Source organism: Semicossyphus pulcher, unplaced genomic scaffold (assembly GCF_022749685.1).
Source record: "Semicossyphus pulcher isolate SPU_LCO1_2020_fin unplaced genomic scaffold, fSemPul1.0.p SCAF_24, whole genome shotgun sequence".
Lineage (NCBI taxonomy): Eukaryota > Metazoa > Chordata > Actinopteri > Labriformes > Labridae > Semicossyphus > Semicossyphus pulcher.
In genome coordinates, this window is record NW_027211698.1 from 8,703,539 (window position 1) to 8,719,987 (window position 16,449).

Genomic DNA, 16,449 nt, shown 5'->3' on the forward strand with positions numbered 1-16,449 from the left:
GGCGGGCGTCCTAGATTAAGGAAGTGTAGTTTAGCGAGCTCCCTGGCCTCCGCCAGATGACGCGCTTTACGTAGTCTGGTGGAGGTTTTCCAGGGCCCATTGGAGAAGCGGATAGCATCCTCCAAAGGCACAGACTTATTGCCTTTTTTTCCTACTATAATGGCATTAGCTCCCTATAATAGCATCACAGGACTGAGGTTGAAATCGGCGAACTGGCCCTTTAAGTAAACGTATAACAAATGTAGTAGTAGGTAGGTAAACACAATGCTCTCAACTCTCGTATAAAGACATCTGAGGACATCTCCTCTTCTTTTAACAGTAGGCCAAATCTAAATCAACATAAAAAAACACATGGAGCTTCCTTTCATAGTGTTTTCCTGGTGTGAGTTCACAGTTGTCCTTCTTGGCAGCTCGTTGAGACTTTGCTGCGTGTTTCATTAGAAGCAATGTGATGAATTTGGAGGGCCCACGTTCAAAGAGTGGGATGTGAGAATGAGGTTGTAGCATGTCAACATTTAGCTTTGTTGCTTTGTACACCACTTAAAATTAGCCCTCTGTTCCTGTTTGAGGGCTTTGTGACAGTAAATCTTGAAAACAAAGAGTTCTTATGAGTCAGTAAGATGGAAACAAACGGATGTATTTAGAGTGTGATGTCCGGGCCTGCTTCCATTTCACAACATGATAAGTGATGATAAGGAAAAACAGACTGGATGGTGTGACTAACAGGCTTTCTGTTCATCCATTAGTCATCAAAAGAAGTTCATTAGCCTGGACAGTCACACAGTGATCTGTTTACTGCAGAGGCCCATTCAGAGTCCGCTGACAGTCCTCACAATGAGATTACAAGATTACAGTCCGTGGGGACATGTGTTCCCTGTGCTTAAGTTGATTACAACTCCCACTTAACTGCATGCTAACGCTCACCTTCTGTATGCAGATTAATCAAGAGCTTTGTATGATATGTAGCATTCTGTCTCATAGCTAACATGTCCTACTAATCATAAGTGCTACACAACATTACCTCTGTAAGAACATTACCTGGAAATATAAAAGCCAGGAAATCCCTCTCTGAATCAAAGCCAAATGTAAATACCTGTCCCTTTAAGTACTCTACCCTACACTACCTGCAGTACAAGAAAAGTACTCTTAAAATACAACTACAAAGTGTGTCTAAAGTATTTTGGGAGAAGACAGAGTTCAACCAAAGTTATGTAATCAAATAATCGAACAGGACTCAGAGCAAAGCTACAAGCTAGCACTGTAAGGCGATAAATGCTAATGTTAGCATGTTACATGCTCAAGGCGACAAAGCTAGCATGTTGATAGTTTGCAGGTTAATATGTACCACCTTTTAGCTACGCGGGCTAGCATGCTACACATGCTAACACTTATTAGCACCAAAAACAACATTTAGCTTAGCAAGATGTTGTTAGCAGGTATTTGGTCATAACGGTATCAATTACAATTTTAACTCTAATACACTTTTTACAAGCTAGCTGCTAGGCTATTTAGCGTGGCTAAAAATAGGATCAATTGGAATATAAAAAACATACATTTTCAGTGTAAAACAAGTAGTAACTTCTATTTGTAATTGTAATTTATTAATTTCAACAAACAGTGAAATATTAACATTTTGTATTATCTTCTTTTTTTGTATCGAATGTACACAAAATAACTACACAGGACTAGTTATTTTAGCTAGTGACATCCTTAAAAAAAGCTGTCTTCTTATATCCCTTTGCACATGTTACATATGTTTACAGGTTGTCAGTAGTATTCACTATATATCTCAGGGTTCACAAGAATAAAGCAAAATCCTTACCTAAAATACCTAATCCTCTTGCGACCCCTTTAATGTATATTGTGACCTCTTATGGGCTCCCGACCCCCAGATTGGGAACCACTACTTAAATTGAGTTTATCAGTTATATTTGGTACGCACCCTACTCAGCTTGTCTGAATTACCTCTACTAAGTCAGCAGTTTAGTATGCGTCCAAGAAGACCTTAGCAGCCCTGAGAGAACTGGCATGAACTTGTGTAATTCGGCAGGTTTGTACAAGGAGGCGGAGAGAGTCACAGATTAAGACAGTTGAGCAGGTGTGAAAGAGTTTCCAGCAGAGCAAAAACAGTCTCGTTCATAACTGAAAGCCTAATATGGTGGCTCTATTTAATTCTGTAATTGTAGTTCTTTAATTGAACTAGAGAGGATCAGTAGCTTATAAAGCCCTTTATACAAGTAACACGAGTGTTACTCTTTCAACATTGATGTGGTTAGGCAAGAGCTGGTTCACCAAGTTACCATGTGCATGCCCGTGCAGATACCCCCTCCTGACCACAACAACCACCACCTCCCACAAAGCATACACACTGTTAACACACATAGCACACAGACATGCAAAGTGATGTCACATGACTGGGCAGGACCTGTAGGTGTGGTAGGCTAGTCTGCTAAACAGGGATTACAGGGAAAGGAACTCTCCTCTCTCTTCCTCAATTTCTCTCCTCCTACTACCTAATAATACAGAGCTGAAAGAGAATGGGAATAACCTGTGGACTCAGGTAAGTGTAAAATGCTACGAATGCATGTATTATGGATTAAGTGTTTTTGAATATAGGAACACGCCGAGACGAGGCCTTTTGAAGGCACTAATCCCTCTTACAGGAGGAGCAGTGTAAGCTTATTTGGAACTCAGTATTACTGCTTAAACAACATGGCTGAAGACAGACAGGGGCTGACTGGACCTTTATTATGTTTCTAAGTTACATTACACATGGTCTGATGACTATTTATTGTGGAATTATATCATTATATATATATAAATTATTGACCTACAGCTGACTCAGCCTCTTAGCATAAAAATAGCATTAGAAAAATAGCATTATTTGGCACATAGCCTACCACCAAGACACTTATGATCTTACTGTTGCAATAATGCACGTAAAATATATTGATATGATACAGTAAAAATAAATGAATGATGTTTTAAGTTATGTTAACTAATAGTAAAAAAAACTACAATGTATTATTTGTATAGCTGTTAGTCGACTGTACTCAGTCACCTCTGTGCACGCGCGTGTCATTGTCCACGCGCTGACGGAAGGGAACTGTGGCACGCACGTGTTGATGAACAGATACACACAGCTGTTTTGCTGGCACGCTCCGGTGAACTCCTCGCTTAAAATACACCGAGGGCGTTGACTTGAATCAAACTGTTTAAAGAGGTTTGTTCATGTGATGGAAAAGAAGCACACAGGGTCAAAGTTCGGGGCAGAGAGAGGTTACATTCCTGGACGGAGGCGGAGAATGTCTTTAATTAAACCTGAACAGCGTCGATAACCGTTGCAAGTTGCGTCGTTGTTTTCTGGACTCGTTGACGTTACTGCTTGTAACTGAAGTTTTAACAACACTCTGCCTATTTTTTCGTTGTTTTTATGTGGGAATATCGTTTTTTTTCTTTTGGACTGTGAGAAAGAGGCCTGTCAGGTAACCCTTTACATTTGATTCAATATTTCTGCGGCATTTTAAAAGCTTTGACCGTTGACGACTGCATAAGCTCACTTACAACATTGAAGATGAATGAAAGGGCTGATTTAGCAAAATCTAAGTTCGGGTTTACTTTTATTGCTTTCAGTAAAGAGTTCTTTTTTAACAGAGTATTGGTGTCGAGTAGATTAACAGTGTTATACTGCTATTCAACGGTTAGTCGATAACCGTTAATAGTTGTTCACATTAAAAGCAACTTTCAAAGCAAAACATTAGCGATTTTTACATTCAGAAATGTGGATGTTGTCAGGATTTATTCATCTTCAATTACTGTAAACAGGTTTTGTTGGTTGGACAAAACAATCAGTTTTACTGTGTTGAGTATCTCTCAGGAAAAGCATGCAGGGATTCTGCTCAATTATGTCATGTAATAGACCAATTAATCGAGCAAACGAACATCAGACTGATCAAATGTAGTAAAATTTAGAAAATATTTGTTACTTGTAGCCCTTGTGGAGTGAATAAGGCATACAAATGAGAGTCAAGCTTTCCAAGATTATTCTTGAAATTATACAGAGGTGCTCCAAGCAATTCACTGTATGGAGTTCCTGCTTCAACAACCTGAACTCTCTTTGACATCATCTGGGGGCATGAGGTTATGCAAATATTTTCTATACTAAAATATTTCTAATCCTTTAGGAAGTTTACCTGACGTCAGGAGCAACATTAGATCTGGAGAGTCTTTCGATTTCCCGTGAGGTCCTGTAAAAATGGATGAGCAGGTGAATCCGTTGGACACAGAGCACTGTCTGTCTGTGGTTCTGCCAGGGGGGCTGGAGAAGACGGCTACAGTGCATGGAAGGTAAGCCACAGTCCTTGTGCAAGTTATAGTCGGTATGGTGACCGAAATGGATGTAAATGGCACTTTTTTTGTGCCTTGTCAGTCAGGACAGCATTATGGGAAATGTAGGATCCAGTGTTTTGGACCTTGATCTTTTTTTGGTACATGCAAAGAGATATTTTAATTATTTTTCTGCAAATTATGGACCTGTTTCCTCCATGAAAAGTTCTAGTTTTATATTATACCTGCACCTGAATAATATAACAACCCTTGGGACTTAAAAACATTGCAAGATAATAAGATACAGGTCATTTATGGTCATTTGTTTTCTTCCCTTCATAGTAAACCAGTGATGGACTTGCTGGTGACCCTTTGTGCAAGTTACCACCTGAATCCATCAGACTACACTGTCGAGTTTCTCTCGGCCAACAAGAACAACATCCGCTTCAAACCCAACTCTCCTATTGGCTCACTAGAAGCGGAGAAGATTGTGCTGAAGCCTAAAGGGATGGAGGAAAAGATCAGGAGGCCGTACATGCCTGAGGTAAAAAGATCGGCAATTTATACTTTACTATAATATCACCTAGTTATACAGAGTAAGAAAGATTTAAGCCATAACTAATAACAATCGATATTTCTCTTTCTCTTTGCAGCCATCTGTGCGCCTGTTGATCAACTACAATAAATCCCACAAGGCCGTGGTGCGCGTGAATCCCAAAGTGCCCCTCGAGATGCTGCTGCCAGCGATGTGTGAAAAGTGCGAGTTTCAAGTGGAAACGACCGTCTTACTGAGAGACTCTCAGTCCACAGAGCCGCTGGATCTGAGCAAGAGCTTGAACGACCACGGGCTGAGGGAAGTGTTCGCCAAAGACACAGCTGTGGAGCATCAACACCAACCCAAGACGGCTGAAAAAGGTATGTTAGAGGACACGTTGCAGACTTTTGAAGCTGAGGTTGTAGCTTTACTACGGTGGCCTTGAGAGGTCAACAAACTGCCATATAAACACATCCTCTTCTTCTTTGTTCCTTCCGTTGTTTTGTCTATTTGCGCATGTTGTAAAAAGATGCAGTTGAGCTCTTTTGGCTAGCAAAATTCAAACCTTTCATTTGATAAGAAATTAACTCAATATGTATTCCGAATTTAGCCACCATCGATCACAATCCCCACATTCTTCCGACAGCCATTTTCCTCTGACATCACACTCAGGGGAAGAAGCTCAGAAAAGACAATTAACAGTTTAAATCCAAAGGTATATCAGGCATTATTTTTAGGTTAAACGACATCTTTAATGACCCATTAGCTTCAGTTGACGGCAGCTAGCATTAGCGTATAACCACTTCCTAGCCAACATGACAGTTTAACAGTAATGGATACCAAAAAAAGGGGTTAATTCCTGCTAATGGTTATATTAGCTAGCAAAGCTAGTAATATTTTGAATGCTAACGTTAGCTCTTTTGAATTAGCTGTGTAAAGTGTTTTTAAAGAAGCAGTTTTAGCTTGGCTCGATGGTGACGTCATTTAGAGAGATCGGCGGGTGGAGCCGTTGTAGCCAAGATCCCGCACGTCGGCGTATTTAACAGCTTCTTGTGTTGGTCTGAAGCAGACGTTCACATATATGGAAACTTCAGTTACGTCTCCTCTCGCCATTCGTCCTCTCTTCTGCTAATCCAGAACAGATCAGCTGCAGGAGCCGTATTTGTCAACAGGGCTGTCAATCATCCTTTTTACAGCATCAAATAACTAATTAGAAATAAACGTGTCAGAAAAATCAACACTTGGACGTAAATCAGCATGATAAGAACTAACTATAATGACAGAAACTCTGTTTTTGACGTGTATTTTGATTTTATAGTTTGACTCATGTCCCATCTGTTAACATGGAGGAGGCGGGCTTTATGACCTATACTGCAGCCAGTCAGCAGGGAGCACCCGAAATGTTTTGGCTTCACTTTTAGGGAGCTGTCATGTCATCCATCTTTTTATGCAGTCTATGGCTCTGTCCTTTTAAGAAACCCCGCCCCTACAAGCCCACTTTCTTCTGATTGGCCAACACTCCATGACGTCACAATGTGCACCGTGTAGAAAAAACCGTGTGAAACCCGGCGTTAGCAGGGGGCAAAATGTTTTGGCTTCACTTTTAGGGAGCTGTCATGTCGTCCATCTTTTTATACAGTCTGTGATTTAGACGATTTGCAAACCTTGAACACAGCAGGCCAGCATTAAAACATCGTTTAACAAAGCTAATTATGCAAGAACACACTGAGCTTCTACTGTCTGACTGTCTGACTGTTCCTATATATGTGTGTGCGTGTTCATTCTGTGCTGACCTGATAATTGCTTTGTTTTCTATCTGAAACAGCTGTCACGCCAACAGAGGTCATCTCACCACCTCCACTAGAAGGTAACACATAAACACGTCATTGCAAAGTGTCAGTTTTATCCTTTGTTGTGCTTCATCATCATTTAATAATCAAGATGTTTTTCATGGTGTAGAGCTGCCAAAGAAGGAGAAGAAACAGAAGGAGAACACGGGGTTTCTCAGCTTATTCAGGAGACGGAAGAAAAAAACAGACATGGTACATTTTGTTATCAGCTTATGATGGATTTAATGTGAGTTACTGCTTTACCTAAATGTAGGTTTCCCTCTCTGTAGGAAGGGACAGGGAGTGCTCCAGGTTCTCCAGGCCTCAAAGTGGGAGTCAGTACGAACGTGCAGAGTGTTTCCTCGTCTTCCAACACCCTGACAGCAGACATGCGCAAGAAGAGACCAGCCCCTCAGCCGCCCATGGGTGTGTCGCAGAGCGTCCCCAACAACCTCAGCACCTGTCATCTCAGAGGAGCACAGGTGGGTTTGGCAATAAGTCTTTTCTTCTTTACCCTCTTTCCTCTTCTTCCTGCTTCTTCTCCCCCTTTCCTTCTTTCTTTCCTCTTCCCTTTAATTGCTCTTCTTTTGTTTGCTCAGCCTTCTTGAGTCTTCCTCTTTCGTCTTTACTCTTCTTCATCTTCTGTCTTTTTTCCTTTTCTTCTTTTTCTTTCTTTTTCATCATCTATTTCTTCTTGGTTCGTCTTTCTTTTGTTTTTTTTCTTATTCTTCCTTCTTTCTTTTTTTTTCTTCTTTCTCCTTCTTCTCCCCTTCCTTCTTCTATCTTGTTCTTGTTATCTCCTTCCTCCTATCTTCTTCTTCTCTTCTTCTATCGTCCCGTTCTTTCTTCCACTCCTTCCTCCTTCTTCTGCTTTCTTCCATCTTCTTCGTCTCTCCTTCCTCCAGAGACTTTAGAGCATGTAGTGGTGTCATGTCCCAGACTAGCTGGTGTTTTTAAGGTACTGCAGGAGTGGGTGGGGGGTTTAGGAGAAATGTTCTCTATTTCTCTCTTTGTCTTTGGACCCAAATATTCTGTCAGGAAAAGGGAATCTCTTGTTCTTCTGAATTTTATTTTTGCAAGTGCCAAGTTGGCAATTTGGAGAAGTAGAAGGAACAGGATTGTTGGAGAGGGCTGGACTGACCCGGTCCGCTGTCTGAGGGGTTTGGTGGCAGCCCGCTTGAGAGTAGAATATGCTTTTTTCAGATTGACAAATAACTTGGAGGGGTTCAGGGCTGTGTGGGCTGTTGGGCGGGTGCTGTGTTCGCTGGGGGAGAATGGCTGTCTGGTGTTGAATTTCTAGAATGACAAAGTTTTTTCGGTGTGTGGGTGTGGGTGTGGGTGTGAGCGTAAATTTAGTTGTATTGTTTCTAGATTGAAATAGATAGAGGATTGTTTTTAGAATGTCTTTTTAAATAAAGTTATTTTAAAGTCTCAAAAGTCTCTACTTCCTCCTTCTACTTCTTCTTTTTTCCATCTTCTTCTTCTCCCCTTCCTTCTTCTATCTTCTTCTTCTCTCCTTCCTTCTGTCTTCCCCTTCTTTCTTCGACTTCTTTCTTTTTTTTTCTTCCTTCCTCTTCCATCTTCTTCTTCTTCTCTCCTTCCTGGTATGTTCTCCCTCTTCTTCTTTCTTCTTCTCTCCTTCCCCCTTCTATCTCCTTCTTCTTTCTCCTTCCTGCTTCATCCTACTTTTTCTTCCAACCCAACAGATATCAATTAAATACCGTCTGAAGGAAACGTAATGTCGATGTAGCACTGATTTAATTTCAGTTATTAGTCTCTGTCTGTCAGTGTCTTTCAAATAATGTAGAAACAAGATGTAATGAGATTAAAACCTCCTCCCATGATGTCATTATCTCTCTGTAGCGGTCTGCAGATTCTACATTAAGGAGCACCAAGAGGAGGGCCCCTCCTCCTCCCTGTGCAAACAACCACGGGGGACACTCAGAGGTTAAAGGTAAAATCTTCATTATTGATAGATGAACTTTGACCTTTATGATGAGACTGTCTAGGCCCCTTAGAATAAAATAGGTATTAATTTAAGCTTTCTATTTATTTTGCCGTCTAGTGTTGATTGTTGAGGCAGCATCACTGAAACAGCAGACGCTATAGATATGAAATATGCTTCTGCAATGATCCCAATTGGCCCTTTTACAGTATTTCAGTAGAAAATCAAAAGGCTTTAAAGCAAGGTGAATTCTTGTGTCTGCCAAATCCTTACAGCTTCAGTCCGCGCCGCACGAGGTCAAGAGAGATTGAAGTTAAATCAAGATTAAAATGTCACAGCGAATACCATCAAATGGTCGATTTAGCAGTTAAATCCGCCGCAAAACTCCGCTTTTATCAGTCAGAACAATTTAACCCTGTTCAGGGCAATTAAAGTGACCCCGGAGAGGCTCGTTCATGGAACATATTGGCTTCAGTCTGCTCGGAGATAAATCCCTCTATTGTCCAAGCTTTCATTCCTCGTATTAGTCTGTCTGATATGCTTTCACCACCTGGTGCACGGCTCCTTTTTACTGATCTGCTTTCACAGACTTGAACGGACAATGACTGCTCTTGGATTAGACATTATTAGGGATCTGTGCTTTTAAGTTTTGAGTGTAATTATCTGCCTCCTTGGTTGACTCCTTTGTTTTCTTTTAGCTGTGATAGTACAACAATCTGCTGACACTGTATCCATGCTAGGCTGGAAAAACAACCCCCAGGCCTCTTTATCCTGTCCTCCTACACTTACATAACCATCATTACGAGTTCAAATTTAGCCTTAAAGGGGGGGTATTATGCTAAATTAAAATTGTTCATATTTCACTCTGTGATACCTGTGGAGTAGCTTAGCATAATTTACAGTTTAAAAAACTCCTCACGTTTCTCACACTGGTGCTCTGTGCAGGCCCTCAAACAGCCTCTGCCTGAAATGACTCAGTCAGCTCTGTACACATATATATAGATGGACGTTGCGTCTCCATCTGCTTTCATTGTACGGTATTGATGCCAAAATGTCTCCTCTCGCCATTCCTCCTCTACTCTGCTAATCCGGAACAGATCGGCTGCAGGAGCTGTATTTGTCAACAGAGCTGTCAATCATCCTTTTTACAGCATCAAATAACTGATTAAAAATAAAAGTGTCAGAAAAATGAACACTTGGACAGCATCAAGCATCAGCATGATAAGAACTAACTATAATGACAGAAACCATGTTTGAGAAAAATGTATTTGGCGTGTATTTTGATTTTATAGTTTGACTCATGTCCCATCTGTTAACATGGAGGAGGCGGGCTTTATGAGCTATACTGCAGCCAGTCAGCAGGGGGCGAAATGTTTTGGCTTCACTTTTAGGGAGCTGTCATGTCGTCCATCTTTTTATGCAGTCTCTGGCTCTGTCCCTTTAAGAAACCCTGCCCCTACAAGCCCACTTTCTTCTGATTGGCCAACACTCTATGACATCACAATGTGCACCGTGTAGAAAAAACTGTGTGAAACCTGGCGTTAGCAGCAGCCTGCAGAGTGAGCTGAGAAGCCTGGGGATTACTCCAACATACATTTACCTACAGATTTGAAACTTCATCCAACATTGTAACATTATGTCTTAAAAGGTGAAACAGCATAATACCCCCTCTAACGCCAAACATCTTGTGTTTGTGTTTGAGACCTTTTACACCAAAGATGGCCGCCCTAAAGCCGAGCTTTCTCTCCTCCCTGCTTACAGACTCTGTGTTACCTGAAGGGGGTGATTGAGGGCTGCTGCTGCTGCTGCTGCTGTCTCCTTTTCCTCTCCTCCTTCCACCACCCCTCTTCCTCACCTCTCCGTCCTCCTCCTGCGTTGGCCTCTTCTTCCTCCTTCCCGTCTTAGTGGCTTTTTTTTTATGGATGTGTGTCCCTGTCGCCTGCTGCACTTGAATACTTATTTATTTGTTTTTCTGCTTGTTCTGTTTGTTGTTTTTGCTGTAAATTCTGTAACTTTCTGTTTTTTATTCTTTTTTTGTGTGCTTTCGTTTTAATTAATTAGATTTTGTAAGCTAATTCTTGTGCCTTTGATTCAAACTATAAAATATCTTTGTTTATTTTATGCTTATTTCTGTCTCTACTTTATAGTTCTACCTTTTTATATATAAATGTTTTGCATATTTGATTATGATTCTTTGATCTTTATTCTTCTGCTGATTCATTTAGACTCCAAAAGAATAAACATTTTACTAAATGTGTTGTTTTTCATTTGTTTTCATTTTTATGACGTATTTTCTTATTATAATAAAGCTGTGAATAATTAATTGAACTTAAACACTTAAGAATAAGTGCTTATTTCTCTAAACAAGTGACCCAAGTATTGCTTCTTTGTTTGTAAAATATACATGATAAATCTTTCAGTTAACTCTCTGCTGTCTCTCCAGGGACAATTGACTCCCTGTATAGGCTGGAAGAGCTGAGAGAAAGTGACGAGTACGACTCCATATCATTCTCCTCATCCTCATCCCCGCATCCATCCCGATCACACTCATCCTCATCCTTCTCACGCCCATCGCTCTCTCACCTCCACGAAGCAGCCGATCAGTACCTGCCTTCGCTTCGAGGGAAAGACCTCTCGGACGCCCGCTGCGCCCTCGCGAAAGTCCTGACGTCGTCCATTTCCAGGGGAGCGCTCGTGAAGCGTTTGAGGAATTCTGCAAACATCCCGAAATTAAACAACAGCTCCTCTTTGATTTCAAAGTCGCACAGGGGTTCAGAAAACGGGGTCTACTGCGGCAAACTCGAACCTGTTCTAGCAACCGATCTCCCCACTGAGCCTGAGTGGGAGGATCCGGTACAGAGGAGGTTAATGACCACGTTTAAAGTGGTTCCAGCTAAGAAACAGACGTCAACGGATGCTGAAATCAGCCTGAATGTTCCAGAGACGATAACAATAGAAGATTACTCAAACAGTGAACCTTCTTCTGAGCTTTTGAGGGATCAAACTGACACTGAGGAGGATCCATGTTGTCCTTCGTTGAGTCCAGAAGGCTCTTCTCAAGAGGCTTCTAATCTGCCGAATCCTCCTCTACCTCCACTTGATTTAGATAAAAATACAGATGGTCAAAGCTCATCTCCGTCTGAGGTTGGGGACACTGTTGAAAGAGAAGAAGAAGAGGAACCTGAAAGAGAAGAAGAGGAACCTGAAACTGAAGAGGAACCTAAAAGAGAAGAAGAGGAGCCTGAAAAAGAAGAAGAGGAACCTAAAATGGAGGAAGAGGAGCCTGAAAGAGCAGAAGAAGAGGAACCTGAAAGAGCAGAAGAAGAGGCGCCTGAAAGAGCAGAAGAAGAACCTGAAAGAGCAGAAGAAGAGGAGCCTGAAAGAGCAGAAGAAGAGGAGCCTGAAAGAGCAGAAGAAGAACCTGAAAGAGCAGAAGAAGAGGAGCCTGAAAGAGCAGAAGAAGAGGAACCTGAAGCTACATCTGAGGTGGAACAAGCAGCAGAAGGACTTCACGGTGAGGGTCAGATTTCCCCCGAGGATCAGAATGAACTACTTCAAAGCCCCAGTAGAGAGTGTGTAAGAACAGATACGGACCATTGTGCTACCAACGCTGAACAGACGGAAGATGAGGAGGAAGAGGACGACTGTTTCCCTCCTCCTCCTCCGCCTGTTTTCTACAATGAAGACATAGAAGTCTTCGAGGAGAGAACATCTTCCTCTTTACCATCAAATGGGCAAATGAAACCCTCCAATGAGGACCTTCAGGATAACAGGAGCTCAGCCCCGTCCGGGTTTGCACAGGCGGTTGCATTGGCGGTGCAGAGGTCCCGCATCCCGAGTCACGGGAAAAGTTTAAGCTCTCAGGCTCCGAGTGGCCCACACAGTACGCATCCCTCATCACCCAGGTCCTTATACCAGTTCGGTGAGTACCACAGACAAGCTGTAGGGTTTAGTGTCATTGCAGTGTCGTAGTAAGGTCAAACTTGACACCAGAAAAAAGCGGGCAAAAAGGATGTGATGTCTAAAGACATTGAAAATATTTTCTAACAGGGTTTTAGTTAAAGTCCTGTTTTCTTCTATCTTCTATTGTGTGGGAGGCAATCTTAAAAATGTCATGTATCACCGTGCACCAATCAGAGTTCAGTAAACTTTTAATGAAACTGTATGAAACTGAGAATTTCCGGGTTGTTTGCTCCTGTTGCAACTACTGTCAATAAACTCTGACCAGGGCTGAACAATTAATCTAAATTTTATCAAAAATTGCAATATGGCCGACTGCAATTTTCAAAGCGCAGGAGGCGCAATATTTGTTAAAGGTGAAATGTGTTAAGATACTATTTTAATTTAAATATTGTGCTGCAGAGATGTTCTGGCCTACACATCATACACAGACGTAAGTATCAGATATTTTTGTTTGGTACAGATCCCCGCAAAAATTGCATAATCATTATAATATGTTTTTCAATTAAAATGAGAATAATGATGTCATTCCCTTTAATATCACAAATTTTATTGAAATTCCAATGTAATTAAAATAATAGCAATTGGATATCTTTCAGCTCTAACTCTGACTCTCAGCTAATCTGCATCATCAGGTTTTAAACTCAAAAATTCAAAAAAAACTTTATATAATATTTTTCTTTCCTAAGTGTAACTTTGTTTTATATTTCATCTTCAATAGAATATTGTATTTTGAAGAGAGAGACTTTTATTTTGAAACCATGTTTTCAGGGGCTTTATGACACATTGGTGCTGTGTTACTCCCTTGTTCAGTCAGTCACTACTCTCTGATAATAATAGACACACTATATATAGAGATTTTGTAAACTTAAGCGTCAAAATTACTTACTTTATATACTTATTTTTTTTGTTCTATTGTGGGTATTTCTACGGAGGCCCCAAAGGGTCAGGGTAAGAATTTTTTGCTCTCCCTCTCTTTGTGGCCAGTATATTCATTTCAGTGCCAGCTGCTCCCAGCACAACGCACCAGTATGCATCACCATATGAATTTTACTTTGAACTCGGCATTATGCTGATATGGTAATACTGCTCAATAGGAATGGTTATGTAATTACTGACTAGAAGACTACGCTACAACAGAGACCTCTAACAGCCCTCAGGGCCTCCGGAGATTTCTGAGGAACTATTTAGTGTAAAAATGTGACTACATTCTGAGGCTTTCTTGGCATGAAAAACTGACTGGAGGCGCTTAATGTACGATGTATGTCGATCTCCGAGTGTTTACCCAAGGCCATTTTAATTCCTGCCTATAGAGGAAATATGTGATGTAAATATTTGTGTTCTCTCTCTGCGGCAGGTGCCTGACCGGCTTCCTCACACATGGAAGTTTTTGTTTAGGATGAGGATTCAGAGCTGACCAAGGACACCAGGCTTGGCATGTGACCTCCAACTGGCTCGAACGACAGCTGAACAATTTCTTAGAAGACGAACTGCATCAGTTTGACAAAAAGCAAGAGTTGATAGCTCTTTATTTTTTTGTATTTTTTCCTCAAGACACCGCGTTGTCTCTTTTTATGTTTGACTTGATGTTCACTGGTTGAACATAAACATTTTCTGTTGTTAACACGCCAAATGTGCAGGACATGAATTGTTGAACTGATAATATCCTGTTTTTTCTTTGCTTCCTTTTGAGTTTTAATTCAAGACGTGCCAAGACGGATGTAATGCTGACGTGGGAGCTTTTTTTTTTTTGTAATAATAAGGCTTATTATGTATTTGTGCCGGATTTTATTTTCTCCTTCAGGATGTATATTTTTATGCTTTAAAACACAAAGAATGCAGTAAAACGCATGAACTTGGATTCAGACTGTTTTGCGTTTTAGCCACCAGGTGGCAGAAGAGCATTGTTTGTAAAAATGATGTTGAAGCTATGCTGTATATTTGTGGGGTATTTTTAAGCACATGAGCTCTGGCAGATATATCAAAAGTGAGACATTTTGTACAATTTTTAAAAAGAAAAAACTTAGAAATTATTCTAATATTTAAGGGTCCTAAATGTCTTGAGGAAGGCCGTCCTCTTTCTAAGAATCAACATGTATTTCAATAAAATAACTCCATGCAATATTTAATGCAGACACGAGAATTCCCTGAATTTAATGCAACAAAATAAATAAATAAAATATCCTTGTCGGAAGCATCAGTTTTATGCCAAGCATCTCAACACCTTCCTGAATAAACTCAGTCCACTTTGCTCACATGCACACACTGTTATGTCTTTAACGGACCCATACCTCGGGGCAACACTGCATAGCTATACTTGGGTGCCAAAAGAATCCGCACTACTATACGTATTGATCCAGCCCTGGCCTTGGAGGAACGGCAAGGAGCTGGAGACCTAGCCAGAACCGCCTGTGGCTAAAGCTCCACGTTTGCCAGGCCTGGACTGAGTGGGCTCGCTTTAAGACTTTCTTTCTCCCTCTCTCTCTCTTTCCTTGCTCCACCTGAGGAGAGAGAGAGAGAGAGGAGGAAGGGTTGCTGGTGGATGATGGGAGGTGACCGTTGACCCTGTCGTGTTTCCGCGGCGCTCCCCCCAGAGGGGGCGCCCGGCCCTCAAGGGCACAGCCGTGTCACACCGCCGTTGTCATGGAGAATGCCATTACCGCCCCTAAGGGAGAGAGCCACGTCTAACGTTTAAAAAAAAAAAAGATCCAGAAAAAGGAACATGCTGGAGAGGAGCTCTTTTCCTGCCCAAAGCGATGATATCCAATGTTAGTGACAACTCTGGCATTATCCTTTTTTAGCAGTGAAAGGTTGAGTTCCAACCTGAGCAGCTGTGTTCGTGATTATGCGGACAAAAGAACAGCAGATCTATAATGCGGTATAACATGAAATGCTACTCTGTCATGTACATTTAAAATCCAGACGCTATCAGTGCAGATGAACAAAAACAGACGTTTACACAAAGGTTTGGTTGATTACCGTCTCAGGAGGCGAGGTGAACAAACAGGGTAGTTTAAACCCTGGAGGACACTTCAGTCACACGAGCACATCCTGGTTCAAACAAATTAATGAGGAGGCCGTGGTTTGAATGCAAGATCGCTGAGTGGATCACTTCTGTTTAGACATACACACCTGAACAAACATGGACTGTTTGGACACAAGTATGTAATCGAATTACATCGTGCTTACGTATGTTGAACATAGAGAAACAAACAGGACTTTGAGTGTCAGACAAAGAAACCTCTTTATGTTGCATCCTTTGAATATATACATGTGCAGGTGCAGACAGTTGAAAAAGTATAGCTATGTAATATGAAACCATAGTATTGTCTGTGTCTCCAGACCATACAGTGTTCTTATATACCAACCTCATTTCCATAATGGCATTAAATTATAATAACTTCAAAATAAAAGTCCTCTTAATTTTTAGAGGTAAACAGAAAATACACCATAAATAACAAATTTACACCCAAAAAAAAGCTTAACATAAAAAAGTCTTTATATGGCGGAATAAAAAATTACATGACTGACCAAGCGAGCGCTCAGCTCTCTTCACTCCAGCAGAAAATGTGTGAGGATTTCAACATTTTTAAGGCAAAAATTCAGCGAAGTAGATTTAGGCTCTGTAAAAACAAAAAGGTGCAAAAACGGTCATATTGATACTAGTTCACTCATATCAACAACACCACAGCATTCATTTCTTTAGACACGCAAAAACAACTGAGAAATTTACTTACTGGTGTATATGTACTAACATTTTTTCAAACCACAAACACTATAACACTATTTTTTTGTAATTTGTCTTTTGATGCCAGTGGTCAGGTGTTACTTACTGGTACATTGGAAACATTAGT

At 41.0% G+C, this 16,449-nt stretch overlaps 1 protein-coding gene across 1 annotated transcript; it reads left to right on the plus strand.

Moving 5' to 3' along the window:
- The first annotated feature begins 4,255 nt into the window (after positions 1-4,255).
- On the plus strand, positions 4,256-14,749 carry LOC138603794 (uncharacterized). The gene is made up of 9 exons (XM_069675704.1): positions 4,256-4,347; positions 4,669-4,870; positions 4,980-5,241; positions 6,687-6,728; positions 6,821-6,903; positions 6,981-7,172; positions 8,554-8,644; positions 11,079-12,557; positions 13,953-14,749. Exons 1-9 carry the CDS (start codon positions 4,256-4,258, stop codon positions 13,958-13,960), a joined length of 2,451 nt encoding a protein of 816 aa, XP_069531805.1. The 3' UTR covers positions 13,961-14,749.
- The last annotated feature ends 1,700 nt before the right edge of the window (positions 14,750-16,449 follow it).

Excerpts from the sequence above, each read along its gene's own strand:
- LOC138603794 (XM_069675704.1), top strand. The coding sequence starts at position 4,256 with ATGGATGAGCAGGTGAATCCGTTGGACACAGAGCACTGTCTGTCTGTG. Across the intron at positions 4,871-4,979 it reads GGAGGCCGTACATGCCTGAG|CCATCTGTGCGCCTGTTGAT; the intron begins GTAAAAAGATCG and ends TTCTCTTTGCAG. Across the intron at positions 7,173-8,553 it reads GTCATCTCAGAGGAGCACAG|CGGTCTGCAGATTCTACATT; the intron begins GTGGGTTTGGCA and ends ATCTCTCTGTAG.